General features: G+C 35.5%; 1 protein-coding gene across 6 annotated transcripts in view; it reads left to right on the top strand.

Moving 5' to 3' along the window:
- The window catches only part of TAX1BP1 (Tax1 binding protein 1), an 85014-nt gene that overhangs the window by 3815 nt on the left and 58078 nt on the right, over positions 1-23121 (top strand). For 4 of the 6 annotated variants that reach the window (XM_012773389.3, XM_076006341.1, XM_012773388.3 and 1 more), the window contains exons 2-3: positions 4726-4894; positions 20502-20604. In XM_012773389.3, coding sequence (XP_012628843.1) covers positions 4733-4894; positions 20502-20604 — 265 coding nt within the window. In that variant the 5' untranslated portion in view covers positions 4726-4732. Of the gene's footprint in view, positions 1-3573; positions 3747-4725; positions 4895-20501; positions 20605-23121 lie in introns of all 6 variants that reach the window. The other 2 variants (XM_076006339.1, XM_076006340.1) reach the window with 1 other exon arrangement.

Below are 23121 nucleotides of genomic sequence, written 5' to 3'. Positions count from 1 at the left end.
CTTCCCAGGCATTACCACAAGGTGATGCAGTGACTTTGCACTTTTTCTCCAGTCCTATGAGACCTTGACATTCTAATTGAATTCTAATATTTTTATAAACTTATAAACTTGTCTCCCTTTCTTATCTGTAGGAGGAGTGAACCAGGGAACTGTGGGAATTAGAAATTTAATTTGCTATTTTATTTTACTATTTAAACTGGGTTGATTTATGATATAATTATATTCGGATGCATTCATCCATGTTAAGTTTTTTATGACTAGTATCTATATTATAATAAGTAAAAAAGAATAACAAGGATACTGGAATGACTTTTATAAAATATTTCTATAATTAAAATAGCATTGAAATTTTTAAAAAGGTTGAGTGGAGAAAGATTAATGAAGACTATTAATAGCATGATCCCATCTTACTCTTAAGACTATCTTTTTTTTTTTTTGAGACAGAGTAAGGCTAGAGTAAGTGGTGTCATCATAGCTCACTGCAACCTCAAATTCCTGGGCTCAGGCGATCCTCTTGCCTCAGCCTCCAGAGTAGCTGGGACTACAGGTGCATGCCACCGTGCCTGGCTAATTTTTTTTCTATATTTAGTAGAGATGGGGTCTCTTGCTCAGGCTGTTATGGAGCTCCTGAGCTCAAGTGATCCTCTCAATCCTCCTGCCGTGGCCTCCCAGAGTGCTAGGATTACAGGCGTGAGCCACTACTCCTGGCGAAGACTAAATATCTTCAATACTGTATTTAAAGTATAATCTTAGTGTTTTCTATTAAAAACTGGAATTTTTGGGGGAGAGTTTAAAAATGAAATTTCATGTTAATATGGTCATTTAAAACAATGAATACATTTATACATAGTTGTAAAAAATCCAAACAAAATGAGTTAAACGTTACAGCCAGCCAGGTACTCATGCCCGTAATCCTAGCACTTTGAGAGGATCACTTGAGCCTAGGAGTTTGAGGTTGCAGTGAACTATGATGATGCACTGTAGCCCACTGCACTGTAGCCCCAGGGAACAGTGAGACCTTGTAGGAAAGAAAAGAAAGTTAAAGTCCTCTTAAGTCCTCTTTTCACACACATCCTTCATAAGTAAAGACTATTAACTCTTCCTTTTGATGCATTTATAAAAATACACACATATACAAATACATATATTTATACCTCTGTGCTATTTTATTTTATTTTATTTTATTATTTTTTTTTTTTTTAGCCAATGGACACAAAGATGTATCTCTGTGCTATTTTATACCTGAACTTTTCAATGAGGTGAAAGTGTAAGGTTGGATTATGAGTTTTTTGTTGTTGTTGTGGTGTTTTTTGTGGTTTTTTTTTTTTTTTTTTTTTTTTTTTTGAGGCAGGGTCTCCTTCTGTTGCCCAGGCTAGACTGTAGTGGTGTGATCATAGCTCACTACAACCTCAAACTCCTGAGCTCAAGCAATTCTTCTGCCTTAGCCTCCTGAGTAGCTGAGACTACAGGCAAACACCACCATGCCCAGCTAATTATTTCTATTTTTAGTAGAACAGGTCTTGCTCAGGCTGGTCTTGAACTCTTGAGCTCAAGTTATCCTCCTGCCTTGGTTGCCCAGAATGCTAGAATTACAGGCATGAGCTACTGCTCTTAGCCATGGATTATGAATTTTTACAAAACTGTTGCAATTGAGATTCATTGCCTTGTTTTATAAAGAAATAATTACAGCTGTTAATTTACTTTAGGAAATAACATGTTACATTTTAAGAAAAAAGTTTTATCCTTAACATAGCTTTTAATTTAAAAAACTGGGAAGTTTATTCTAAATTACCTTATTTCCTCCTTATTAATTATCTGCCTCAAAGAAACCTGAATATTCACTCTCTTCATAGAAAAATATTACTGATCCTCTTAACTCATTTGGTAGTTGTATCTATAATACAGGTTGTTTCAATTGATTTTAGGTATAGCTTTTTTTTATTGGTATCTTTTATAACCAATAGTGAATTTTTTATAAAGAACTGGAATTGGTGGGTTATTTTCCTTTTTTTTTTTTTTTTTGAAGCCAATGATTTGAAAAGAGATTATCATTAGTAACTTCATTATTATGACCTTCCCCAGAGCCCAGATAAGGTCAGACAACTCAGTGAAACAAAATAATGGAACTCTTTTTTTTTTTTTTTTTTTTTTGAGACAGAGTCTCACTCTGTTGCCCAGGCTAGAGTGAGTGCCGTGGCGTCAGCCTAGCTCACAGCAACCTCAAACTCCTGGGCTCAAGCAATCCTCCTGCCTCAGCCTCCCGAGTAGCTGGGACTACAGGCATGCGCCACCATGCCCGGCTAATTTTTTCTATATATATTAGTTGGCCAATTAATTTCTTTCTATTTATAGTAGAAATGGGGTCTGGCTCTTGCTCAGGCTGGTTTCAAACTCCTGACCTGGAGCAATCCGCCCGCCTCGGCCTCCCAGAGTGCTAGGATTACAGGCGTGAGCCACCACGCCCGGCCTAAAATAATGGAACTCTTTAGTTATTTTAGGCAGTTCTCCAGTGTTTGTAAATGCTACCTTTTCATTTTTCTGAAGGTGTTCGTTTACCAGGTGGAGAGTATTAACAGTTAAGTCCTTCCCTGAAATAGGGTTGCTTCGTAGTAAAGCCCTTTTGTTAGTGTAGAGGTGAAGGAGGATTGCTATGAAATGTACTGTCTTCATTTTGTAATCCTTTCAAACCACAAGCCTAGAGAAGCCTAGAGACAGTTCTCCTGGTGTTCTACCACAGTGGTTTCCAGGTTCATGATTGACATTCTCTGTGGGATGTCCAGTATATTATTCAGTAAAGCAGGACTTTGCCCAAACAGAAGCAGAGAGGACACAAGAAAAATTGTTATTTTCTAAAATGCTTATAATTTCAAAACTTTAAAAATTTGCTTTAGTATTTCAAATAGGTTAACAAAAGAAACAGTTGTAAAAGCAAACTGTCTTAGATTGTCTTAGCTATAAGCCTTCTTAGTAATGGCTAAAATATGACTAGTCTTATTGCTGTGCTTGCTCTGTAGAAACAACATTGATTCATGAAATTAGATTGGTTAGCAAAAATCTTGCCCCAGTTTTCCCCATTAGTACAGATATTCCTGTTTTAATGACTCAGAAGCAAGTACTTACTGTAAGGTCAGTCTAGTTTCTTATGTGCACTGTTGAATCAGTTGCTTTTTTGGGTAAATCCTGTTACTTTGTCTTAAAAATAGAGCACAAAATATGGAAAACATTTGGATTTTACAGTTTTTATAATCCACTTCCATGATTCATCTCCCGTCCAGTGCTTGTAAGCTGGTGAGCATTCCCTGAATCTCTAATAGATTTTCAACAGTATGTATTTAATTGACACTATGCTTTCCTTTTTTAGTACAAGTTTTTTTATTTTATTTTTTAAAGACAGGCTTTCACTCTGTTGCCCTGCCTGAAGTGCAGTGGCATCATCATAGCTCATTACAACCTCAAACTCATGGCCTCAAGCGATCTTCCTGCCTCAGCCTCCTGAGTAACTGGGACTACAGGTGCATACCACCATGCCTAGCTAATTTTTCTATTTTTTTTTTTTTTTTTTTTTTTTTGTAGAACAGGGGCATCTCACTCTTGCTCAGGCTGGTCTTGAACTCCTGGCCTCAAGCTATCCTCCCACCTCGGGCTTTCAAAGTGCAAGGGTTACAGATGTGAGCCACCGTGCCTGGCCAGTATAAGTTTTTTAATCAGTAAATATGTGGAAAGGATACCTGATACCAGAAATCAAGGTAGGATCGTTGAATCCAGAATGAAATGGTAGATTTGTTATAGATAGAGAGGAATAAATAGGATGAGCTATTTCAGGTAGACTAGCTGAGCGTTTATATAATTTGAGAGATTTGAACAAGCTTTTACTACAAGTGCAAGAAGATAAGCTACCTCTGGGATCTGTGGACATAAATGAGATGATAGTGGAGACCTGAGTTTTTGGGTGGTGGTTCTCTTTCCTGGCTGCATACATGCACATATCCCCAGGCCTCACTCCCAGGAAGTTGTGATCATCTTTTTTTTTTTTTTTTTTTTTTTAAGCCCCTGCTGATTCTAATGTATAACTATGGTTGGTACAGGGGATCATGACATGGGGCAGGAACACAGGCACAGAGAAGTCAGTATTAGGTTCAGCTATAGAATGCTAGAACCTAGGGAAAGGAGAGGGGAGGTATGGGATAAACTAGATTATGGAGGAAAATGATGAAATTCAGGAGTTCTACATAGAAGTGAAAAGTTAACTGACCAATAGCCAATAAAATAATTTTAACTGTCCTTGTTTCTGTTTCTTAGTGTATGTTACTAGGGCCAGGAGGTTTATATTGGCGGTGTATATGCTAAAACACCTCTGGTTCTTTTGTTTTTGGTTGGTATAGGAGCAGAGAGCTAGGCTTTCCAGGAAAGTTGAGTTTTGGTTTTTTAACTTTTTAACCCCTGTGTAACTTTCTAAGCCGTATTGACTTTAGTTATGTTTCAATTTGTCTTTTATATTTAAAAATATATTTGTGAAATATTTTATTACAAAAATATATATATTTTATGTATATATTTAAAAATATATATGTCTTTTACATTCCAATATTTAAAAAGCATATATCTTCTCAATAATTATGACATGCAAATATTCATGAAATTTACATTAAATGTTATGTATTTTCTAAAGAAGGTATAAGTTTATTTTTAGTTTGTATCATTTAACTTTTGAATCACTTGTTTCAGATTCACAATGACATCCTTTCAAGAAGTCCCATTGCAGACTTCCAACTTTGCCCATGTCATCTTTCAAAATGTGGCCAAGAGTTATCTTCCTAATGCACACCTGGAATGTCATTACACTTTAACTCCATATATACATCCACATCCAAAAGACTGGGTTGGTATATTCAAGGTAAGAAAACTTTCTGAATATGTCTTCTGTGTAAACACTTTTTATTTTCTTTTTAAACAGATTGATACTTAGCTTATACTAGCCTTAATCTGCATTAAATTTCACTTTTGTAAACATCGCTGTGAAATAATTGAACTGTGGACAAGTAGTGTAAAACAAATATTGGCAACTTTATTTCACCAGATTTTCCTCTGTAATCAAAAGGTTCAGCTTCACTCAAGGTTTTGTGAAAATTTCAGAATCTTGGTTTTTTTTTTCCTTTTTTCATTTTCTCCATTTCTTACCTTCTTCCAAAAGAAAACAATCTTTTTATTTGGGTTCCTATATCATTTACTGTTTTTTCCAGTCATATGTAATTAATTTTGTACAGCTATAAGCCATGTTATTACCTCTTCTCTTGTTGTCCTGCATGGCTTAAATATTGTGTCTTACATTGTTTTAGAAGAGTATTGTGTTTTACATGACTGGCTTGATGGCAGGAGTCCCAGTTCTTATATTTTACCAGTTATTTTGTATAATATTTGCTTGAAAATTATGTTGAAATGATCATTATGGTGGCATACCTCCCTATGCTGGAGGTTTTCTGCTCATTTTAACTCTTCAGAATGCAGTGGAAAATCAAAATGTAAGCATGTCCTCTGAGCAGTCAAAATAGTATCATGAATGTGCAAATAGTAAAACTCAATTCACTTTTCACTGGGTCGCTCCACCATCTCCAGTTGAATCTGTTTGTTTTATTTTAGGTACGATTTTTTTTTTATTTTATTTTATTTTATTTTTTATTTTATTTTATTTTTTTTTTTTGAGACAGAGTCTCACTTTGTTGCCCAGGCTAGAGTGAGTTCCGTGGCGTCAGCCTAGCTCACAGCAACCTCAAACTCCTGGGCTCGAGTGATCCTTCTGCCTCAGCCTCCCAGGTAGCTGGGACTACAGGCATGCGCCACCATGCCCGGCTAATTTTTTATATATATATCAGTTGGCCAATTAATTTCTTTCTATTTATAGTAGAGACGGGGTCTCGCTCTTGCTCAGGCTGGTTTTGAACTCCTGACCTTGAGCAATCCGCCCGCCTCGGCCTCCCAAGAGCTAGGATTACAGGCGTGAGCCACAGCGCCCGGCCTATTTTAGGTACGATTTTAATGGGCTTGAAATTTTGATGGTCTAGTCTGTGTAAAGCCAAATAACAAAGTAGAAATAAGAGTAGCTGCTAGGAATTAGGCACATTGAAAGTATCTAGAAGTGAAAGTCCAGTCTGATAAGGTAAGGAGGGCAGAAAAAATATATATATTTGGAATATATATATATATATATTTGGAATATATATATATATATATAAATAATATATATTTGGACAAAACAGATTTGGCATTTAATGACATTTTAGTTCTTTTTTTTGAATTCCTCATTCCTTGATGTTCCTGAATAGAGCATAGTAGAGTAATTACTATGTACTTCATGTGTCAGTTTTTTAGGCTTGTCAGATTCCCAAATGGAGACTCTGGGAAGATACATTCATTGTAAGCATTTGATGAATGCATTTATGAATTGAGATATTGCTATCAAATTAAAGGTACTGATCGAGAACTGCAGTATTGGGTTAGAGAGGAAGAAGAGAGCAGTGAAATGCAGTTGAGGGAAAGGAAGGGCATTTTCAGAAGGAAGATGTTACAGATTGAGCACCTCATATTGAAAAATCCAAAATTTGAAGCTTTTTGAGTGCCAACGTGATGCTCAAAACAAATGCTCATTGGAGCATTTTAAAAAAAATTAAAACAATTTTTAAATTATTATGGTTACGTAATAGTCATATATCTTTTTTGGACACAGGTGAAGTTTTTAATACAAGCGTACAATGTGGATAAATCAAATCAGGGTTATAGGGATATTCATCACCTCAGGCATTTATTATTTGTGTTAACATTCCAATTCCATTTTTTTTAGTTAATTTAATGTATACCTTGTGGATTATAGTCACTTTGTTCTATTAAATATTATTCATTCTATCTGACTATATTTTTGCACACATTAACCATCCCCACTTCATCCCCCCTTCCCTGATAATATTCCCAGCCTCTGGTAAACATCACTCTACATCAGTGAGATCAATTGTTTTTAATATTTACCTCTCACATATGAGAGAGAACATGTAAGATTTGTCTTTCCGTGCAGGGTTTATTTAACTTAGCATAATGTTCTCCAGTTCGAGCCATGTTGCAAAAGCAAGATTTCATTCTTTTTTGTGGCTATATGTTTCTGTATCCATTCATCCATTGATGGACATTTGGGTTGATTCCAAATCTTGGCTGTTGTGAATAGTGCTGCAGTAAACATGGAAGTGCAGGTATTTTTTTGATAAGCTGATTTTCCCTCTTTTGGATATATGACTAGCAGTGGGATTGCTGGGTCATAGAGTAGTTCTATTTTAAAATTTTTGAGGAACCTCCTTAGTGGTTGCACTAATTTATATTTCCACCAACAGTATATGAGAGTTCCCCTTTTTCCACATCCTCGCCAGCATTGTTATTCCCTGTCTTTTTGATGAACGCCATTTTAACTTGGGTGGGATGCTATCTCATTGTAGTTTTTTTTTTTTTTTTTTTTTGAGACAGAGTCTCGCTTTGTTGTCCAGGCTAGAGTGAGTGCCGTGGCGTCAGCCTAGCTCACAGCAACCTCAAACTCCTGGGCTCAAGCGATCCTCCTGCCTCAGCCTCCTGAGTAGCTGGGACTACAGGCATGCGCCACCATGCCCAGCTAATTTTTTATATATATATCAGTTGGCCAATTAATTTCTTTCTATTTATAGTAGAGACGGGGTCTCGCTCTTGCTCAGGCTGGTTTTGAACTCCTGACCTTGAGCAATCCGCCCGCCTCGGCCTCCCAAGAGCTAGGATTACAGGTGTGAGCCACAGCGCCCGGCCTCATTGTAGTTTTGATTTGCATTTCTCTTATGACTAATAATGTTGAGCATTTTTTTCATATACCTGTTGGCCATTTGTATGTCTTTTTTTGAGAGATGTCTATTCAGATCCTTTTCACATTTTTTAGTCAGATTATTTGGAGCACCTTATGTTCTAGTTATTAATGCCTTGTCAAATGGGTGGTTTTGCAAATATTTTCTCCCATTCTGTAGGTCATCTCTTCACTTTGTTGATTGTTTTCCTTTGCTGTGCAGAAACTTTTTAGCTTGATGTGATCCCATTTGTCCAATTTTGCTGTGGTTACATGTGGTTTGGGCATAAGAAATTATTGCCCAGACTAATGTCCTGAAGCATTTCACCAGTATGTTTTCTTTTAATAGTTTCACACTTTCAGGTCTTTAAGTCTTTAATCTATGTTGATTTGTTTTTTGTATATGGTGAGAGATAAGCATCTAGTTTCCTTCTTCTGAACATGGATATCCAGTTTTCCCAGCAGCATTTATTATGTTCTTGGCACATTTGTCAGATAAGTTCACTATAGATATGTGAATTTATTTCTGGGTTCTCTATTCTGTTGTATTGGTGTATGTGTCTGTTTTTAGCCAATATCATGTTGTTTTGGTTACTACAGCTCTGTAGTATAATTCAAAGTCAGATAAGGTGATTCCTCCAGTTCCATTCTTTTAGCTTAGAATGGCTTTGGCTATTCTGGGTCTTTGTGGTTCCATATAAATTTTAGTATTATTTAGTGAAGAATGTCATTGGTATTTTGATGGTATTTTGGTGATTGCATTGAATCTATAGATTGCATTGGGTGGTTATGGAGATTTTAACAAAATTGGTTCTTCCAATCCATGAACATGGAGTATCTTTTTCATTTTTTGTGTCCTCTTCAATTTCTTTCATCAGTGTTTTATAGTTTTCATTATAGAGATTTTTCACTTATTTTGTTAAGTTGATTCATAGGTGTTTTGTTTTATTTGTGGCTGTTGTAAATGGGATTACTTTCTTGGTGTCTCTTTCAGATTGTTTGTTGTTGGTATGTAGAAATGCTCCTGATTTTTGTATGTTGATTTTGCAACTTTATTGAATTTGTTTATCAATTCTAACAGGTTTTTTTTGTGGCAACTTTAGGTTTCTCTATATATAAGATCATCATGTCTGTAAACAAGAATAATTTGACTTCTTCCTTTCCCAATTGGATGCCCTTTATTTCTTTCTCTTGTCTGATTGCTCTAGTAGCTAAAACTTCCAGTTCTGTGTTGAATAACAGTGGTGAAAGTGGGTATCCTTATCTTGTTCCAAATCTTAGAGGAAAGGTTTTCAGTTTTTCCCGATTCATTATGATACTCACCCTGTGTCTGTCATATGTGGCTTTTACTGTGTTTAGGTAAGTTCTTTCTATGGCCAGTTTTTTGAGAGTTTTTTTTTATCATGAAAGGGGTATTGAATTTTATCAAATGCTTTTTCAGCATCAATTGAAATGATTGTATGGTTTTTGTCCTTTGTTCTGTTGATGTGATTTATTGCATTGACTGATTTGCATATATTGAACCATCATTGCATCCCTGGGATGAATTCCACTTGATCATGATGAATAATATTTTTCATGTGTTGTCCAGTTTGGTTCGTGCTAGTATTTTGTTAAGGATTTTTGCATGTATGTTCATCAGAGACACTGGCCTAAAGTTTTCTTTTTTGTGTGTCTTTGTCTGATTTTGGTATAGGGTGATACATGTCTTGTGTAATGAGTGGGAGCATTCCCTCATCCTTGATTTTTTTGGGAATAGTTTAAATAGGATATTGGTATTAATTTTCTTTGTTTGGTAGAATTTAGCAGTGAAGTGACAGGGTCCTGGGCTTTTGTTTGATGGGAGACTCTTTATTACTGCTTCTCTATCTCGTTAACTTGCTATTAGGTTTATTCAAGTTCTGGATTTCTTCCTGGTTCAATCTAGGTAAGTTGTATGTGTCTAGGGATTTACCCATTTTTTAAGATTGCCAATTTATTGGCATATAGTTGCTTATAGTAGTCTCTAAATATCTTTTGAATTTCTGCAGTATCAGTTGTAATGTCTTCTTTTTTTGTCTTTGATTTTATTTATTTGAGTCTCTTTTCTCTTAGTCTGGCTGAAGGTGAGTCAGTTTTATCTTTTCAAAACAACTTTTTGTTTCATTGATCTTGTAATTTTTTTTGTTTCAGTTTCATTTATTTGTGCTCTAATCTTCTTAATTTTCTACCACTAATTTTGGGTTTGGTTTGCTCTTGGTTTTCTAGTTCTTTGAGATGTATTGTTAGGTGGTTTATTTGAAGCTTTTGTACTTTTGACACAGGTACTTATTACTATAAATTTTCCTCGTTATTGTTTTTGCTGTATCCCACAAGTTTCGATATGTCATGTTTTCCTTTTCATACCTTTTGAGAAATTTAAAAATTTCATTCTTAATCTCTTCTCTAGCCTGCTGCTCATTCAAGAGCATATTGTTTAATTTCAGTGTATTTGTATAGTTTCTAATGTTCCTGTTATTGATTTCTAGTTTTATTCCATTGTGGTCAGAGAAAATACTTGGTATGATTTCATTTTATTTGAATATTTTAACACTTGTTTTGTGACCTAACATGAACTATCTTTGAGAATGATCCATGAGTTGAGAAGTATGTGTATTCTGCATGTGTTACATGAAATGTTCTATAAATATGTATTAGGTAATTTGGTCTATTGAGCTAATTAAGTTTGATGTTTCTTTGTTGATTTTTTGTCTGGATAATCTGTCCAGTGCTGCAAGTAGAGTGCTGATGTCTCCAATTATTGTTGTGTTTTGGTTTATCTTTGTCTTTAGCTCTGATAATACTTGGTTTATATATCTGGGTGCTCTAGTGCTGGGTTCGTATATATTTAGAATTGTTTTATCCTCTTGCTGAATTTACTCCTTGAATCATTATATACTGACCTTCTTTGTCACAGTTTTTGTCTTAAAATCTATTTTATCTGAAAGAAGTATAACTATTCCTTCTCTTTTTTGGTTTCCATTTGCATGGAATATCTTTTTCGATCCTTTATTTTCAGGTTATGTATGTCTTTATAAGTGAAGTGTGTTTCTTGCTAAGAACATGTAGTTGGCTCTTGTTTTTCTTATCCATTTATCCATTCTGTGTCTTTTGATTAGAGAGTTTAGTCCATTCACATTCAATGTTGTTATAATATTAATAGATAGGGACTTCATTATCGCCATGTTGTTATTTGATTTCTGGTTGTTTTATGGTCCTCTTTGTTTCTTCCTTCCTATCTTCCTTTGTTAAAAGTGATTTTCTCTAATAGTGTGTTTTAATTTCTTGCTTTTTATTTTTAGTGTACTGTTGTAGGTTTTTTGATTTGCGGTTACCATGAAGCTTGCATAAAACAGTTTACAACCAATTTTTTGAAACATGACAACTCTGCTTACAAAAACAAGCAAAGAGAAATCTAACAGAAATTCTACCCTTTAACTCCATCTCCTCCACTTTTTAACTTTTTGTTGTCTCCATCTATGTTTTTTTATCCTATCTATGTATCAGAAAATTGTAGTTATTTTTGATAGGTTTCTCTTTTAGTGTTTCTACTCAAGACATAATTGGTTATACACTCCCTTTACCCCAATAGAGTATTGTATATTTGCCTACTTACTGTTACCAGGGAGTTGTATATCTTCAGATGATTTCTTATTGTTCATTAATGTCCTGTTCTTTCAGATTAAAGAACTCCTTTTAGTATTTTTTGTACAACAGGTCTGATGTTGATGAACTCGCTCAACTTTTGTTTGTCTTCAGAAGTGTTTATTTCTCCTTCATGTTTGAAGGATATTTTTGCAGGATATAATATTTTAGGGTTTAAGTTGTTTCCTTCAGTACTTTGAATATGTCAAGCCACCCTCTCTTGGCCTGGAAGGTTTCGACTGAGAAGTGTGCTGCCAGATATATCAGAGCTCCTTTAGATGTTATTTGTTTCTTTTTTCTTCCATTAGGACCTTTTCTTTATCTGTGATTGTTGAGAGCTTGTTTATTAAATGCCTCAACAGCCTTCTTATACCGGAATGTTGATATCTTTCTCTAGATTTGGAAAGTTCTCTATTATTTCTTTGACTATACCTTCTATCCCAGTCTCTTTTTCTACCTCCTCTATATGGCTAGTAAGTCTTAGATTTGCCCATTTGAGGCTGTTTTCTAGATCTTGTATGCCTCCTTCATTCTTTTTTCTTTTTTGCTCTTCTGACTCTGTATCTTCAAATAGTCTGTCTTGAAACTCATCGATTTTTTTTTTTTTTCTTTTTATTGTTCAGTTCTGTTGTTGAGAGACTGATGCAGTTCTCAGTTGAATTCAGCTCCAGGATTTCTGCTTGGTTTCTTAAAATTATTTCAATTTCTGTGTTAAATTTCTCTGATAGGCTTCCGAATTCATTCTCTGTGTTGTCTTGAGGTTCATTGAGTTTCTCAGGACAGTTGTTTTGAATTCTTTGTCTGAAAGGTCACATATTTCCTTCACTGTGGGATTGGTCACATACCTTATTTAGTTCGTTTGGTGAGGTTATGTTTTCCTTGGTGTTTTTGATGCTTATGGATGTTCCTCGAAGTCTGGGCATGGAAAAGTTAGGTATTTATTTTAATCTTTGCAGTCTGGGCTTGTTTGAACTCATCCTTCTTAAGAAGGCTTTCCAGGTGTTCAAAACAAATTGAATGTTATGATCTAAGTCTTTGGTCACTGCAGCCGTATCAGCACTGGGGTTGACCAAGCCCATTAATGCTATGACTCTTGCAGACTCCTGGTGGTACTACCTTGGTGGACTTGGGAGAATTCCCTGGATTACTTGGCAAAGTCTCACTCTCTTCCCTTACTCTCTCTCTGTGCTGGGCTGCTGGAGTTGGGGGAGGAGTAACATGGGCACTCCCTTGTGGCCACCAGCACAAAGTCATACATCTGAAGCCAGCCTAGTCTCACACAAAGCTGGTGGTGAGTGTTGCCTGGCTACCTCTGAATTTTATTCAAAGCCTAAGAGTTCTTTAGTCAGTGGATAGTGAATCCTTCCAGGACCGGGTTCTTTGCTTTAGGGCAGCAGATTTCCTTCTGGGTGGGATGGGGTAGAAATTCCTTTCAGGAACTAAGAGCTGGACTCAGGAGCTTTCAGGAGTCTACTTGGGACTTTATTTTACTGTGGCTGAGCTGGTAGTCAAGTTGCAAAACGAAGTCCTCCAAATTTTTCCCTTTCGTTTCCCCAAGTGGAAGAAAACTCCCTGATTTGCACTGCCTGTAATTGGGGGAGAGGTGACACAGGCACAGGCCTGACCCTACCACTGCTGATGTCTCACTGAGTCACTTGCACCCCCCTAAGTCCACTGGTTCCCAGCCAGCACAGCTACAGGATTTCCCCAAGGACTGCAGCCTTTGTGACCCAACTGCCTTAGGAATTTAGTCCAGGCCCCAGGCTGCTTTTTGTCAGCCAGTTGTGCACCTGGCTGGCTCTTGGGTTGTGGAACAGAGGATTTGTGTCTGGCCAGGCTGTTTTAATGTTCCTTCTGTAGGCACCAGCAGATTTCTGCCCTGTGCTGTGTTCTCCTGTGGCAAGGTGGCTCTAGGTTTCAATGCAGAGTCCCACAGTCACTTCACTCTCCCTCCACGGGCTCACAGATTAGATTCTCTCTGTACTCAGTATCCTAATGCTAAGCTGCTGGGCGATGGAGCGGGGTAGTGTAGGCAATGCAAGATTATCTTTTCTGCCCTTTTAGTGCCTCTTTCTTTGATATGATATTGCATAGGTAATATGATCGCTTAACCTGATTTGGAGTTCTTCTGAAGGTGTTTGCTTGTGTAGGTAATTATTGAATTTGGTGTTCATTAGAGATACTATCACTGGAGGTGAATATTTGGCTCTCTTGCTCTGTCCCCTCTGGTGGAGCATTTTGAAGTCTCCATTAGGGATGATCAGCTATTGGTATGATGCAAATATACCAAGATCTGACAAAATTGAAATCCAAAACCCTTCTGCTTTCAAGCATTTTGGATAAGGGGTACTCAACCTGTATAAGCAAAGGCAGAGAGGTAAGAAGCATGTTATTGACAATAAGTCAGTCAATGTAATGAGAATGTAAGCTTTGTTTAGGGAACTTGTATGAGATGAGGTTGGAGTTACATTTCAGTCTGTCTGTGGAAGACCTTCAGTGTTAGGCTTAACTTTTCTCTAATAAATAAATAAATCTTGGATAGTACTGATATCTTAACAATGTTAAATCTTCTAATCTATGAATGTGGATGTCTTCCCTTTACTGGTATCTTCTTTTTTTTTTTTTTTTTTGAGACAGAGTCTCGCTTTGTTGCCCAGGCGTCAGCCTGGCTCACAGCAACCTCAATCTCCGGGGCTCAGCGATCCTACTGCCTCAGCTTCCCGAGTAGCTGGGACTACAGGCATGGGCCACCATGCCCGGCTAATTTTTTGTATATGTATTTTTAGTTGGTCAATTAATTTATTTCTATTTTTGGTAGAGACGGGGTCTCGCTCAGGCTGGTTTCGAACTCCTGACCTTGAGCAATCCGCCCGCCTCGGCCTCCCAAAGTGCTAGGATTACAGGCGTGAGCCACCACGCCCGGCCTATTGGTATCTTCTTTAATTTCTTTCAGCAGTGTTTTATAGTTTTCATTGTGCAAGTCTCTTACCTCTTTCATTATTACTAAGTGTATTCCTTTTTGATACAGTTGTAGATGAAATTATTTTCTTCATTTCCTTTTTGGATTGTTCATTTTAGTGTATGGAAATGTAACTCAATTTTTGCATGTTTATTTTGTATACTGCAACTTTGCTGAACCCATTTATTCTAGTAGTGGGTTTTTTTGTGTGAACAGATAATTTTACTACGTCACTTCCAGTTTGGATGTCTTTTTATTCCTTTTTTCTTGCCTAATTGCTCTGTCTAGAACTTCAGTATTGTATTTAATAGAAGTGGCGAGAGGAGTATCTTTACCTTGCTCCTGATCTTAGAGGGAATGCATTCAGTTTTTCATCATTGAGTATGATGTTAGCTGTGGGCTTTTCAAATATGGCCTTTATTATATATATTGAGATAATTTCCTTAATTCCTAATTTGTTAAGTGTTCTATATCATGAAAGGTATTGAATCTTATCAGATGCTTTTTCTGCATCAGGTATTGAATTTTGTCAGGTGCTTTTTCTGTGGTTTTTGTCCTTTATTCTGTTAATGTAATATATTGATTTTTCATATGTTGAACTATCTTTTCATTCCAGGAGTAGATGATCTTAGTTGGTCATAGTATATAATCATTTTAATGTGCTGTTGAGTTTGGTTTGCTAGTATATTTTTGAAGATTTCTGCATCAGTATTCATTAGGGATATATTGGTCTGTAGTTTTCTTGTAGCATCTTTGTCTCATTTGGGCATAAGGGTAATGTTGGCTTCATAAAATAAGTTTGGAAATGTTCCCCTTCTTTTCAACTTTTTGAAGAGATTATGAAGGATTGGAATAAATGTTTGGTAGAATTCCTCAGTGAAGCCAGCTGGTCTTTGACCCTTATTTGTTGGGAAGTTTTTGATTACTGATTCAGTCTTCTTAGTGCTTACAAGTTTATTAAGTTTTTTTTTTATTTCTTCATGATTGATAGGTTATTTGGATCTAGAAATCCATCTACTCTGTTATCCATTTTGCTGGTGTATACTGTTCATAGTAGTGTCTTCAGATCCTTTTCATTTCTCTGGCATTAAATGTAATGTTTTTTGCTTTCATTTCTGATTTTTGATATTTGAGTCTTTTCTCTTTTTCTTCATCTAGCCAAGGATTTGCCAGTTTTGTTAATCTTTTCAAAAAGCCAGTTATTTTCTTGATTTTTGTTTTGTTTTTCTATTCTCTATCATTTATTTCTGCTCTAATCTTTCTTATTTCCTTTCTTCTAATTTTGAGTTTAGTTTCATGGTTTTTTTTTTTTTTGTGAGACAGAGTCTCACTTTGTTGCCCAGGCTAGAGTGCCGTGGTGTCAGCTTAGCTCACAGCAACCTCAAACTCCTGGGCTCAAGCAATCCTGCCTTATCCTCCCGAGTAGCTGGGACTACAGGCATGTGCCACCATGCCTGGCTGACTTGTTCTATGTAATTTTAGTCGGCCAATTAATTTGTTTCTATTTTTAGTAGAGTCAGGGTCTCCCTCTTGCTCAGGCTGGTTTTGAACTCCTGACCTTGAGCGATCCACCCACGTTGGCCTCCCAGAGTGCTAGGATTACAAGCATGAGCCACTGTGCCTGGTCTAATTCTTTATCTAGTTCCTGAGGTGTGAAGTTTGGTAGTTTAGTTGGTATCTCTTAAGGGAGGTGTTTACTGTTACAAACTTCTCTCTTAGTATTGCTTTTACTGCATCCTGTAAATTTTGATATATTGTGTTTTCATTTTTATTTATATCAATATTTTCTAATTTCTATTAGAATTTCTTATTTGACCCATTGGTCATTCAAGATTGTATTGTTTAATTTATCGTATTTTTGAATTTTCCATTTTTTAAATTGATTTCATGTTTCATTCCATTGTGGTTAGAAAAGATACTTGGTATGATTTCAGTCTTAAGTTTGTTAAAACTTGTTTTGTATCCTAACATGGGCTCTGACCTGGGAAATATTCCTTGTGCACTTAAGAATGTATGTTCTACTATTACTGGGTGAAGTATTCTGTATATGTTTATTAGGATCACTTGGCCTATAGTGTTCAATACCTCTGTTTCCATTGATTTTCTATCTGGTTGATATGTCCATTATGAAAGTAGGTGTATTAAAATCTTCTATTATGGTGCTACTGTTTATTCCTCTAATTCTGTCATTATTTGGGTGGTCTTATTTTCTTTTGTGCATCTTCTATAGGTGTAAAACTTCATTTGCATGCAAAAACTTTACTCCTTTACATCTCCCCTCAATTTTATTGAGGTCACAAATTTACGTATTTTATATTTTGTATTCTTTAACATAGTTTTATAGTTATAGTTGTTTTTGTTGTATCTTTTAAGTTTTATACCAGAATTAAAAGTGATATAAGCACCACCATTATAATATTACAGCATTCCCTTCTGTATTATAATGTTTCTGCTGAGGGATCCGTAGGTGATCCTGTGGGAGTTCTTTTTGTGTGATAAGTCATTTTTCTTTTGCTTTTTCCAGGATTCCCTCTGACTTTCGACAGTTTGACTATAATGTGTCTTGGTGTGGGTCTCTTTGGGATATTCTAGTTGGAGTCTTTTTGAGCTTCTTCAATTTGAATGTACATTTTCTTTCTCAGATTAGGGAATTTTGGGACATTATTTCTCCAAATAAGCTCTCTGGGCCTTTTTCTCTATTTTCTCTTTCTGGAACTCTCATAATGTATATATTCTTGGGCTTGATACTGTCCCATCAGTCCCTTAAACTTTACTTTTCTTCATTCTTTTTTGTTTCTGTTCACTTGACTCGATAATTCCAAATAACCTGTCAGGTTTGCCGATTCTTTATTTTGCCTGATTAAGTCATGTGTTGAACCCCTCTGGTGAATTTTAAATTTAGTTATTCTATTCTTCATCTCTAAAATTTCTATTTGGTTCTTTTTAGTTTCTTTTTGTTGGTGTTCTCATTTTTTCATCTGTTTTCTTGATTTTGTTTAGTTGGTTATCTGTGTTCTTTTGTAGTTCATTAAGCTTATTGAAGATGATTATCTTGAATTTTTTGTCAGGTAATTCATCTCTGTTTCTTTAGAGTTGGTTTATTGACATTTATTTTGTTCCTTTCATTGGACCATATTTCTGTTTCTTTGTCTTATTTTTTGCTGTTCTGTGCACTTAATAAAACAACCACCTTTCTCAGCTTTTATAGACTGGCTGTGTACGGAGAAGACCTTCATCAAACAGCCTGGCTAGAGATTGTGGAGGCCCTTTGTATCTTTTAGGAGAATGTGTCTTCTATGAGCTTTTTGCTCATGTAGTTTCCCATTTAGAGAGATTTACTGATTTTTCTTGCAGGAACTTGTATTCTCTTGCTCCCTCTGGTGACTGTCTGTGGTACTGTAGGTTCTCTGGTGCTACAACAAGCCATTTGAGCTGTCCTTTTTTCTCCTCAGCCACTAGGCAACCAAAAGTACACCAAGGTAGGTGAGACAGAAATCTGCTTCTTGGGCAGTCCACTGAAAAGCCAGAATAGAATGCTGGACGCAAGTTCTCATCTCTTTCCTTTCCAAGGGAGAAGGTGTAAACTGAGCTCTTCCTCCTAATCCTGCAGAGTTATGCTCGCTTGGAGGGGTTGTTGTGGTTATTATGAATAGCTTTTCTTACCCATATCATTGCAACTCTTGACTTTGAGCCTGCCCTGGGGTACTGAAACTTAATCAGTTTTTGGAGTATATTGTTAAATTGGTGTGTGCATGGCGTGGGGCATGGAATAAGATCTGAGTAGTGTCTTGGTGGTTAAGAGCTTGAACTTTATGTTCAAATTCTGACTGCCATTTATTAGCCTTTTACTTATTTCCTGATTTGTATAATTAGGATAATAATAAGCCAAAACAAAATTGCAATAAACTACTACTACTACTCCCAGTGCTATTGAATCAGACATCATTTATAATTGTGAAGTTAGCAGTTTTGTGGATTAGCCATCACAAATAAATGGCACACTCAGCCCCTGTCTTGATAATCTGGTCCAGGAAAATTTTTTTTCCAAGAAAAATGTATCTCTAGATAGTATTTTTTCTTTAATATCAGTGTATAGATAGAGACAAAGAGTGCAAGTTATGCTTTGTATCCGATGTATATGCTGAGGGAAAAACTTCAGATGAACATTTCTTTGGTAGGTGCTTAGAAGCATTAGGGGATATGAAATGGACATAACATCATAAAGTCAAGACTAATGTCTCTGCTGTGCTGTGTGCCTTTGGGTATGACTGACTGGTAATATTTAACAGGCACTTATTTGATAGGCACTGTGGTAAATACAGAGATGATCTCATTTAATATAGACACAACCTTTTGAGATTATAATCAATATCTCTATTTTAAAGAGGAATAAGTGGATTTAAATAACATGCCTGAATCTATACAGCTAGTAAGTGATCTTTTCTGGCAGTCTGAGCCCATACCCTATGCTCGCTTTTAATCACTACAATATACTACATTTATAAGAATTAACACTTGTGGAGTGCTTCACCATGGGACAGGCACTTCAAGTGCTGCTTTTATGTTTGTCATCTAGTTTAATTCTTCTAGCACCTCTGAGAGAAAAAACTGAGGCTCAGACAGATGAAGTAAATCACTTGTTCCCTGATTCCTCAAGCTGCTTATCTGTAGAGATGAATAGTGTCAAATGTTTTTAACCATGGCACACAGAAAAAGATAAATTCTATGAATTGTGCTAGCAAAGTTGCATGCAAATACACATGAAACAAATTTTCATGAAACAACACTTAACCTTAATGTACTCTCATACTTTCTGTTCTATATACTTTAAAAAATAAATATTGGTTATGAGCCACTAAATTGATTTTTACCAGTTTCTATTGGGTTATAACCTGTAGTTTTATCCATTCCATTAGAGACAAGGTCACCAAGCTTCTTCCAGCTTCAGTGTTCTGTTTGTAATTCAAGGCCAATCAGAATCATGGAGCATATGTAATCTAACCTTGTAGCTGATGTATAATTTCTGATAATATTACTAGCAAATGGATATCTAGTACCTGTTTCAAATATTTCTGATCTTCAGTATTTAACATGGTACAGTTCATCTGGAAAATACAGATTGAGATATGTAATGTTTATATTCATGTTGAAATGTTTTAGTAGTAGGTGTGAGACATAGGTGGTCAATTTGTGTGTATATATAAACATCTTGGTGCTAAAGACCTTTTCCACAAAATTTACAACTTGGCTTGCTGAAGATTGGAGATTAGTGATTTTAGTAAAATTTAGTTAGTGGTTTTAAGAGGTGGGGGGTGTCTCAGTAAAACAAACAAAGCAAAAAGCTTAAATTTGAGGTATAAAATAAATTTTTAAAAATCTGTTTTTTAGTGAAATCAAATTTTGAGCAAAATAAAAGATTTTATATTTAATCATATGCATATTTAGATTATCCTTGAGAAGTTGAATAGCAAATTGCATTTTAATGCACTTTAGAAACTCTATTCAGTTTATGTAGATTTTTTTTTTTTTTTTGAGACAGAGTCTCGCTTTGTTGCCCAGGCTAGAGTGAGTGCCATGGCGTCAGCCTAGCTCACAGCAACCTCAAACTCCTGGGCTCGAGTGATCCTTCTGCCTCAGCCTCCCGGGAAGCTGGGACTACAGGCATGCGCCACCATGCCCGGCTAATTTTTTATATATATATCAGTTGGCCAATTAATTTCTTTCTATTTATAGTAGAGACGGGGTCTCGCTCTTGCTCAGGCTGGTTTTGAACTCCTGACCTTGAGCAATCCGCCCGCCTCGGCCTCCCAAGAGCTAGGATTACAGGCGTGAGCCACAGCGCCCGGCCTATGTAGATTTTTATAGCATTAAGCTATAGCTTAATAATTTGACATGGTTGTTAAAGTACTCATCATGATTTGTAAACCTATTTAGTGTGTGTTTTAACTTCAGGCTATAGTGAAAAACAATAGGCTATATCCACCTAATATTAAACTATTTACTTATAACTCCCCTTTTATTGTTATTTTCCTTTAGGTTGGGTGGAGTACTGCTCGTGATTATTACACATTTTTATGGTCCCCTTTGCCTGAACATTATGTAGAAGGATCAACAGTCAATTGTGTACTAGCATTTCAAGGTAAGGACTGAAAACTGCAGAACTTGGTAAAACTAGATGTCATATTTCCGTTAAAATGTACCTCATTGTGATTATCTATTTAGGCATGTTCAGGATACCAGAGTTGAATTAATTAGTGTCTTTATTTAGTAAAAGTCATACGAATGTAAATGTCTAGTGCAGGCCACATGATATTTTATAATAGTCATTTAAAATTTTTTTGGTAACTTTCACTGAAGTTTTCTTTCTAGGTCTTTATTTTTGGTGATTTTTTTTTCAGTTGAGAAAACAGTACTATTACTGATATTAGAATACTGTAGCAAATAAGATGTGAGGAAAATAATCCAGATGAAAACTACAAAGATGATCAATAGGATTTATAGTTATACTGATTCTGTCATATGAAAGTGACTACAAAATGGATATACATGAATAATATTCATTATTGTCTTGGCCCTCTTATTCGGATAATTCTGACATATGCTACAATGTAGATGAACCTTGAGGACATTATGCTAAATCAAATAAGCCAATCACAAAAAGAAATACCACTTATTATATTATATCAGGAATTTAGAGACGGCAAACTTAGCCACAGAAAGTAGAATTGTGGTTGCCAGGGCTTTCAGTTCCCTGAAGGGAGAAATGGGGAGTTCATGTTTAATGGGTATAGAGTTTCAGTTTTGTAAGATGAAAAGAGTTTTGGAGATGGATTGTGGCCATCATTGCACGACAGTATGAATGCACTTAATAACACTGAATTGTATACTTTAAAATGGTTGAGATAGTAAATTTTATGTGTTTTTTTACCACAATAAAAAAAATTGGAAAAAAATAATCTTAGAAATCTGTCACAGAATTTGCTGGAGAATGATCTTGTACTATAAAGGTACTGACTTTGGGTTGTATTAAAGCAAATTTTTAGCCTTGTGTATGTAATGATCTGATGAAGTTTATGGACTCTATCTCAAAATAATATTTTAATGTATGTAAAATAAAATGCATAAAAATTTGAAGAAAGCCAATTTATTGAAATAGTTATTAAAATATTATAGTAACAAATATGTGATATATTAATATACTTGCTTCACAATCTGTGTGTTTTCAAGATATAATGACAGACTTAATAACTGCCATAATTTCAAAGTATGATAACATTGAGATACCTATAACAAATTGTAACGTGTTAGTAACATATGTGATTCTGTCAGAAACAAAAATCACAAGTGCTGACAATACCATGTGGCTTGTTGCCTATATTACTATAATCAAAGGACATGCTAAAGTTTTAGTTGTTACTAAAAATTAAAATGTAATGTTTTTCTCCATTGAAGTTGATGGATGACATGAATTCTTTTTATTCTTCAACTTCAGATTAAAACATCCCAAATGACTCTTTGCTGCTTACATCTTTGCCTCTGTTTTAAAAAAAAATAATTCCAGGACTTTTTAAGTCTCCTCTGGGGCTGTTAATAGTCAAGGCTTCTTCCTCTGGGTTCCCCCTATATTTAAATACTAAGAACCTTCTTATGCTAGCAGAAAGAAGTTTACATTGTTTGAGTCATTACTTTAAAAAATGTGCTCAGGATTATAAAATGAAGGATTTAAAATAAAGTTTACTATAATTTTTAAATCTTAAAAATCAAACCTCAAATCATCTCTCCCTTATTTTGAACATCTCGTATTAGTGTGATACCTTTGTTATAATTCATGAACCGGTACTGATATGTTATTTATCTATAGTTTACATTAGGGTTCACTCTTTATGAAGTGTGTTCTATGGATTTTGATGAATGTAAGGCATGTATAAAGACATGTATCTACTGTTGTAGTATCATACAAAAGAATAGTTTTATTCTCCTAAAAAAATCTCCTGTGTTCCACCTATTCATCTCTTCTTCCCTTGTCACTGATGTTTTTACTATCTCTGTAGTTTTGCCCTTTCCAATATATCATATAGCTGGAATGATACAGTATATAGCCTTTGCATTTTGGCTTCTTTTACTTAGCAATGTGCAGCTAAAGTTCTCTCTATACTTTTTCGTGGTTCGAGGGATCTTTTTTTTTCTTTTTTCTTTTGCTGAACACTATTCCATTATATGATTGTATCATGGTTTGTTTATCCATTGATTTATTAAAGGACATCTTGGTTGTTTCTGAGTTTTGGCAGTTATGAACAAAGCTGCTATTCTTGGGCAAGTTTTTGTGTGGGTGGAGGTTTTCAACTCATTTGGGTAAATCCCAGAGAGTGTAATTGCTAAATTGGGTGGTAAGGGTAAAGTTCAGTTTTGTAAGAAACTGCCAAACTGTCTTCCAAAGTGGCTGTATCATTTTGTATTCCTACCAGCAGTGAATGAGTGTTCCTGTTGCTCCCCATCCTCTGCAGTGTTTGGGATTTTGGTGGTCTATGTGTTTTAAAAAAAAGTTTTCATTTTATTCTGAATTTTGTGTATGTTTGATATTAATGTTGGTTGGCAATGTGACTGCATGCTACTTATATATATAAAATAATTTCATTATATTCTATGTCAAGAAACA

Source organism: Microcebus murinus, chromosome 9, assembly GCF_040939455.1.
Source record: "Microcebus murinus isolate Inina chromosome 9, M.murinus_Inina_mat1.0, whole genome shotgun sequence".
NCBI lineage: Eukaryota > Metazoa > Chordata > Mammalia > Primates > Cheirogaleidae > Microcebus > Microcebus murinus.
This window is presented reverse-complemented; position numbering and strand designations above follow the sequence as displayed.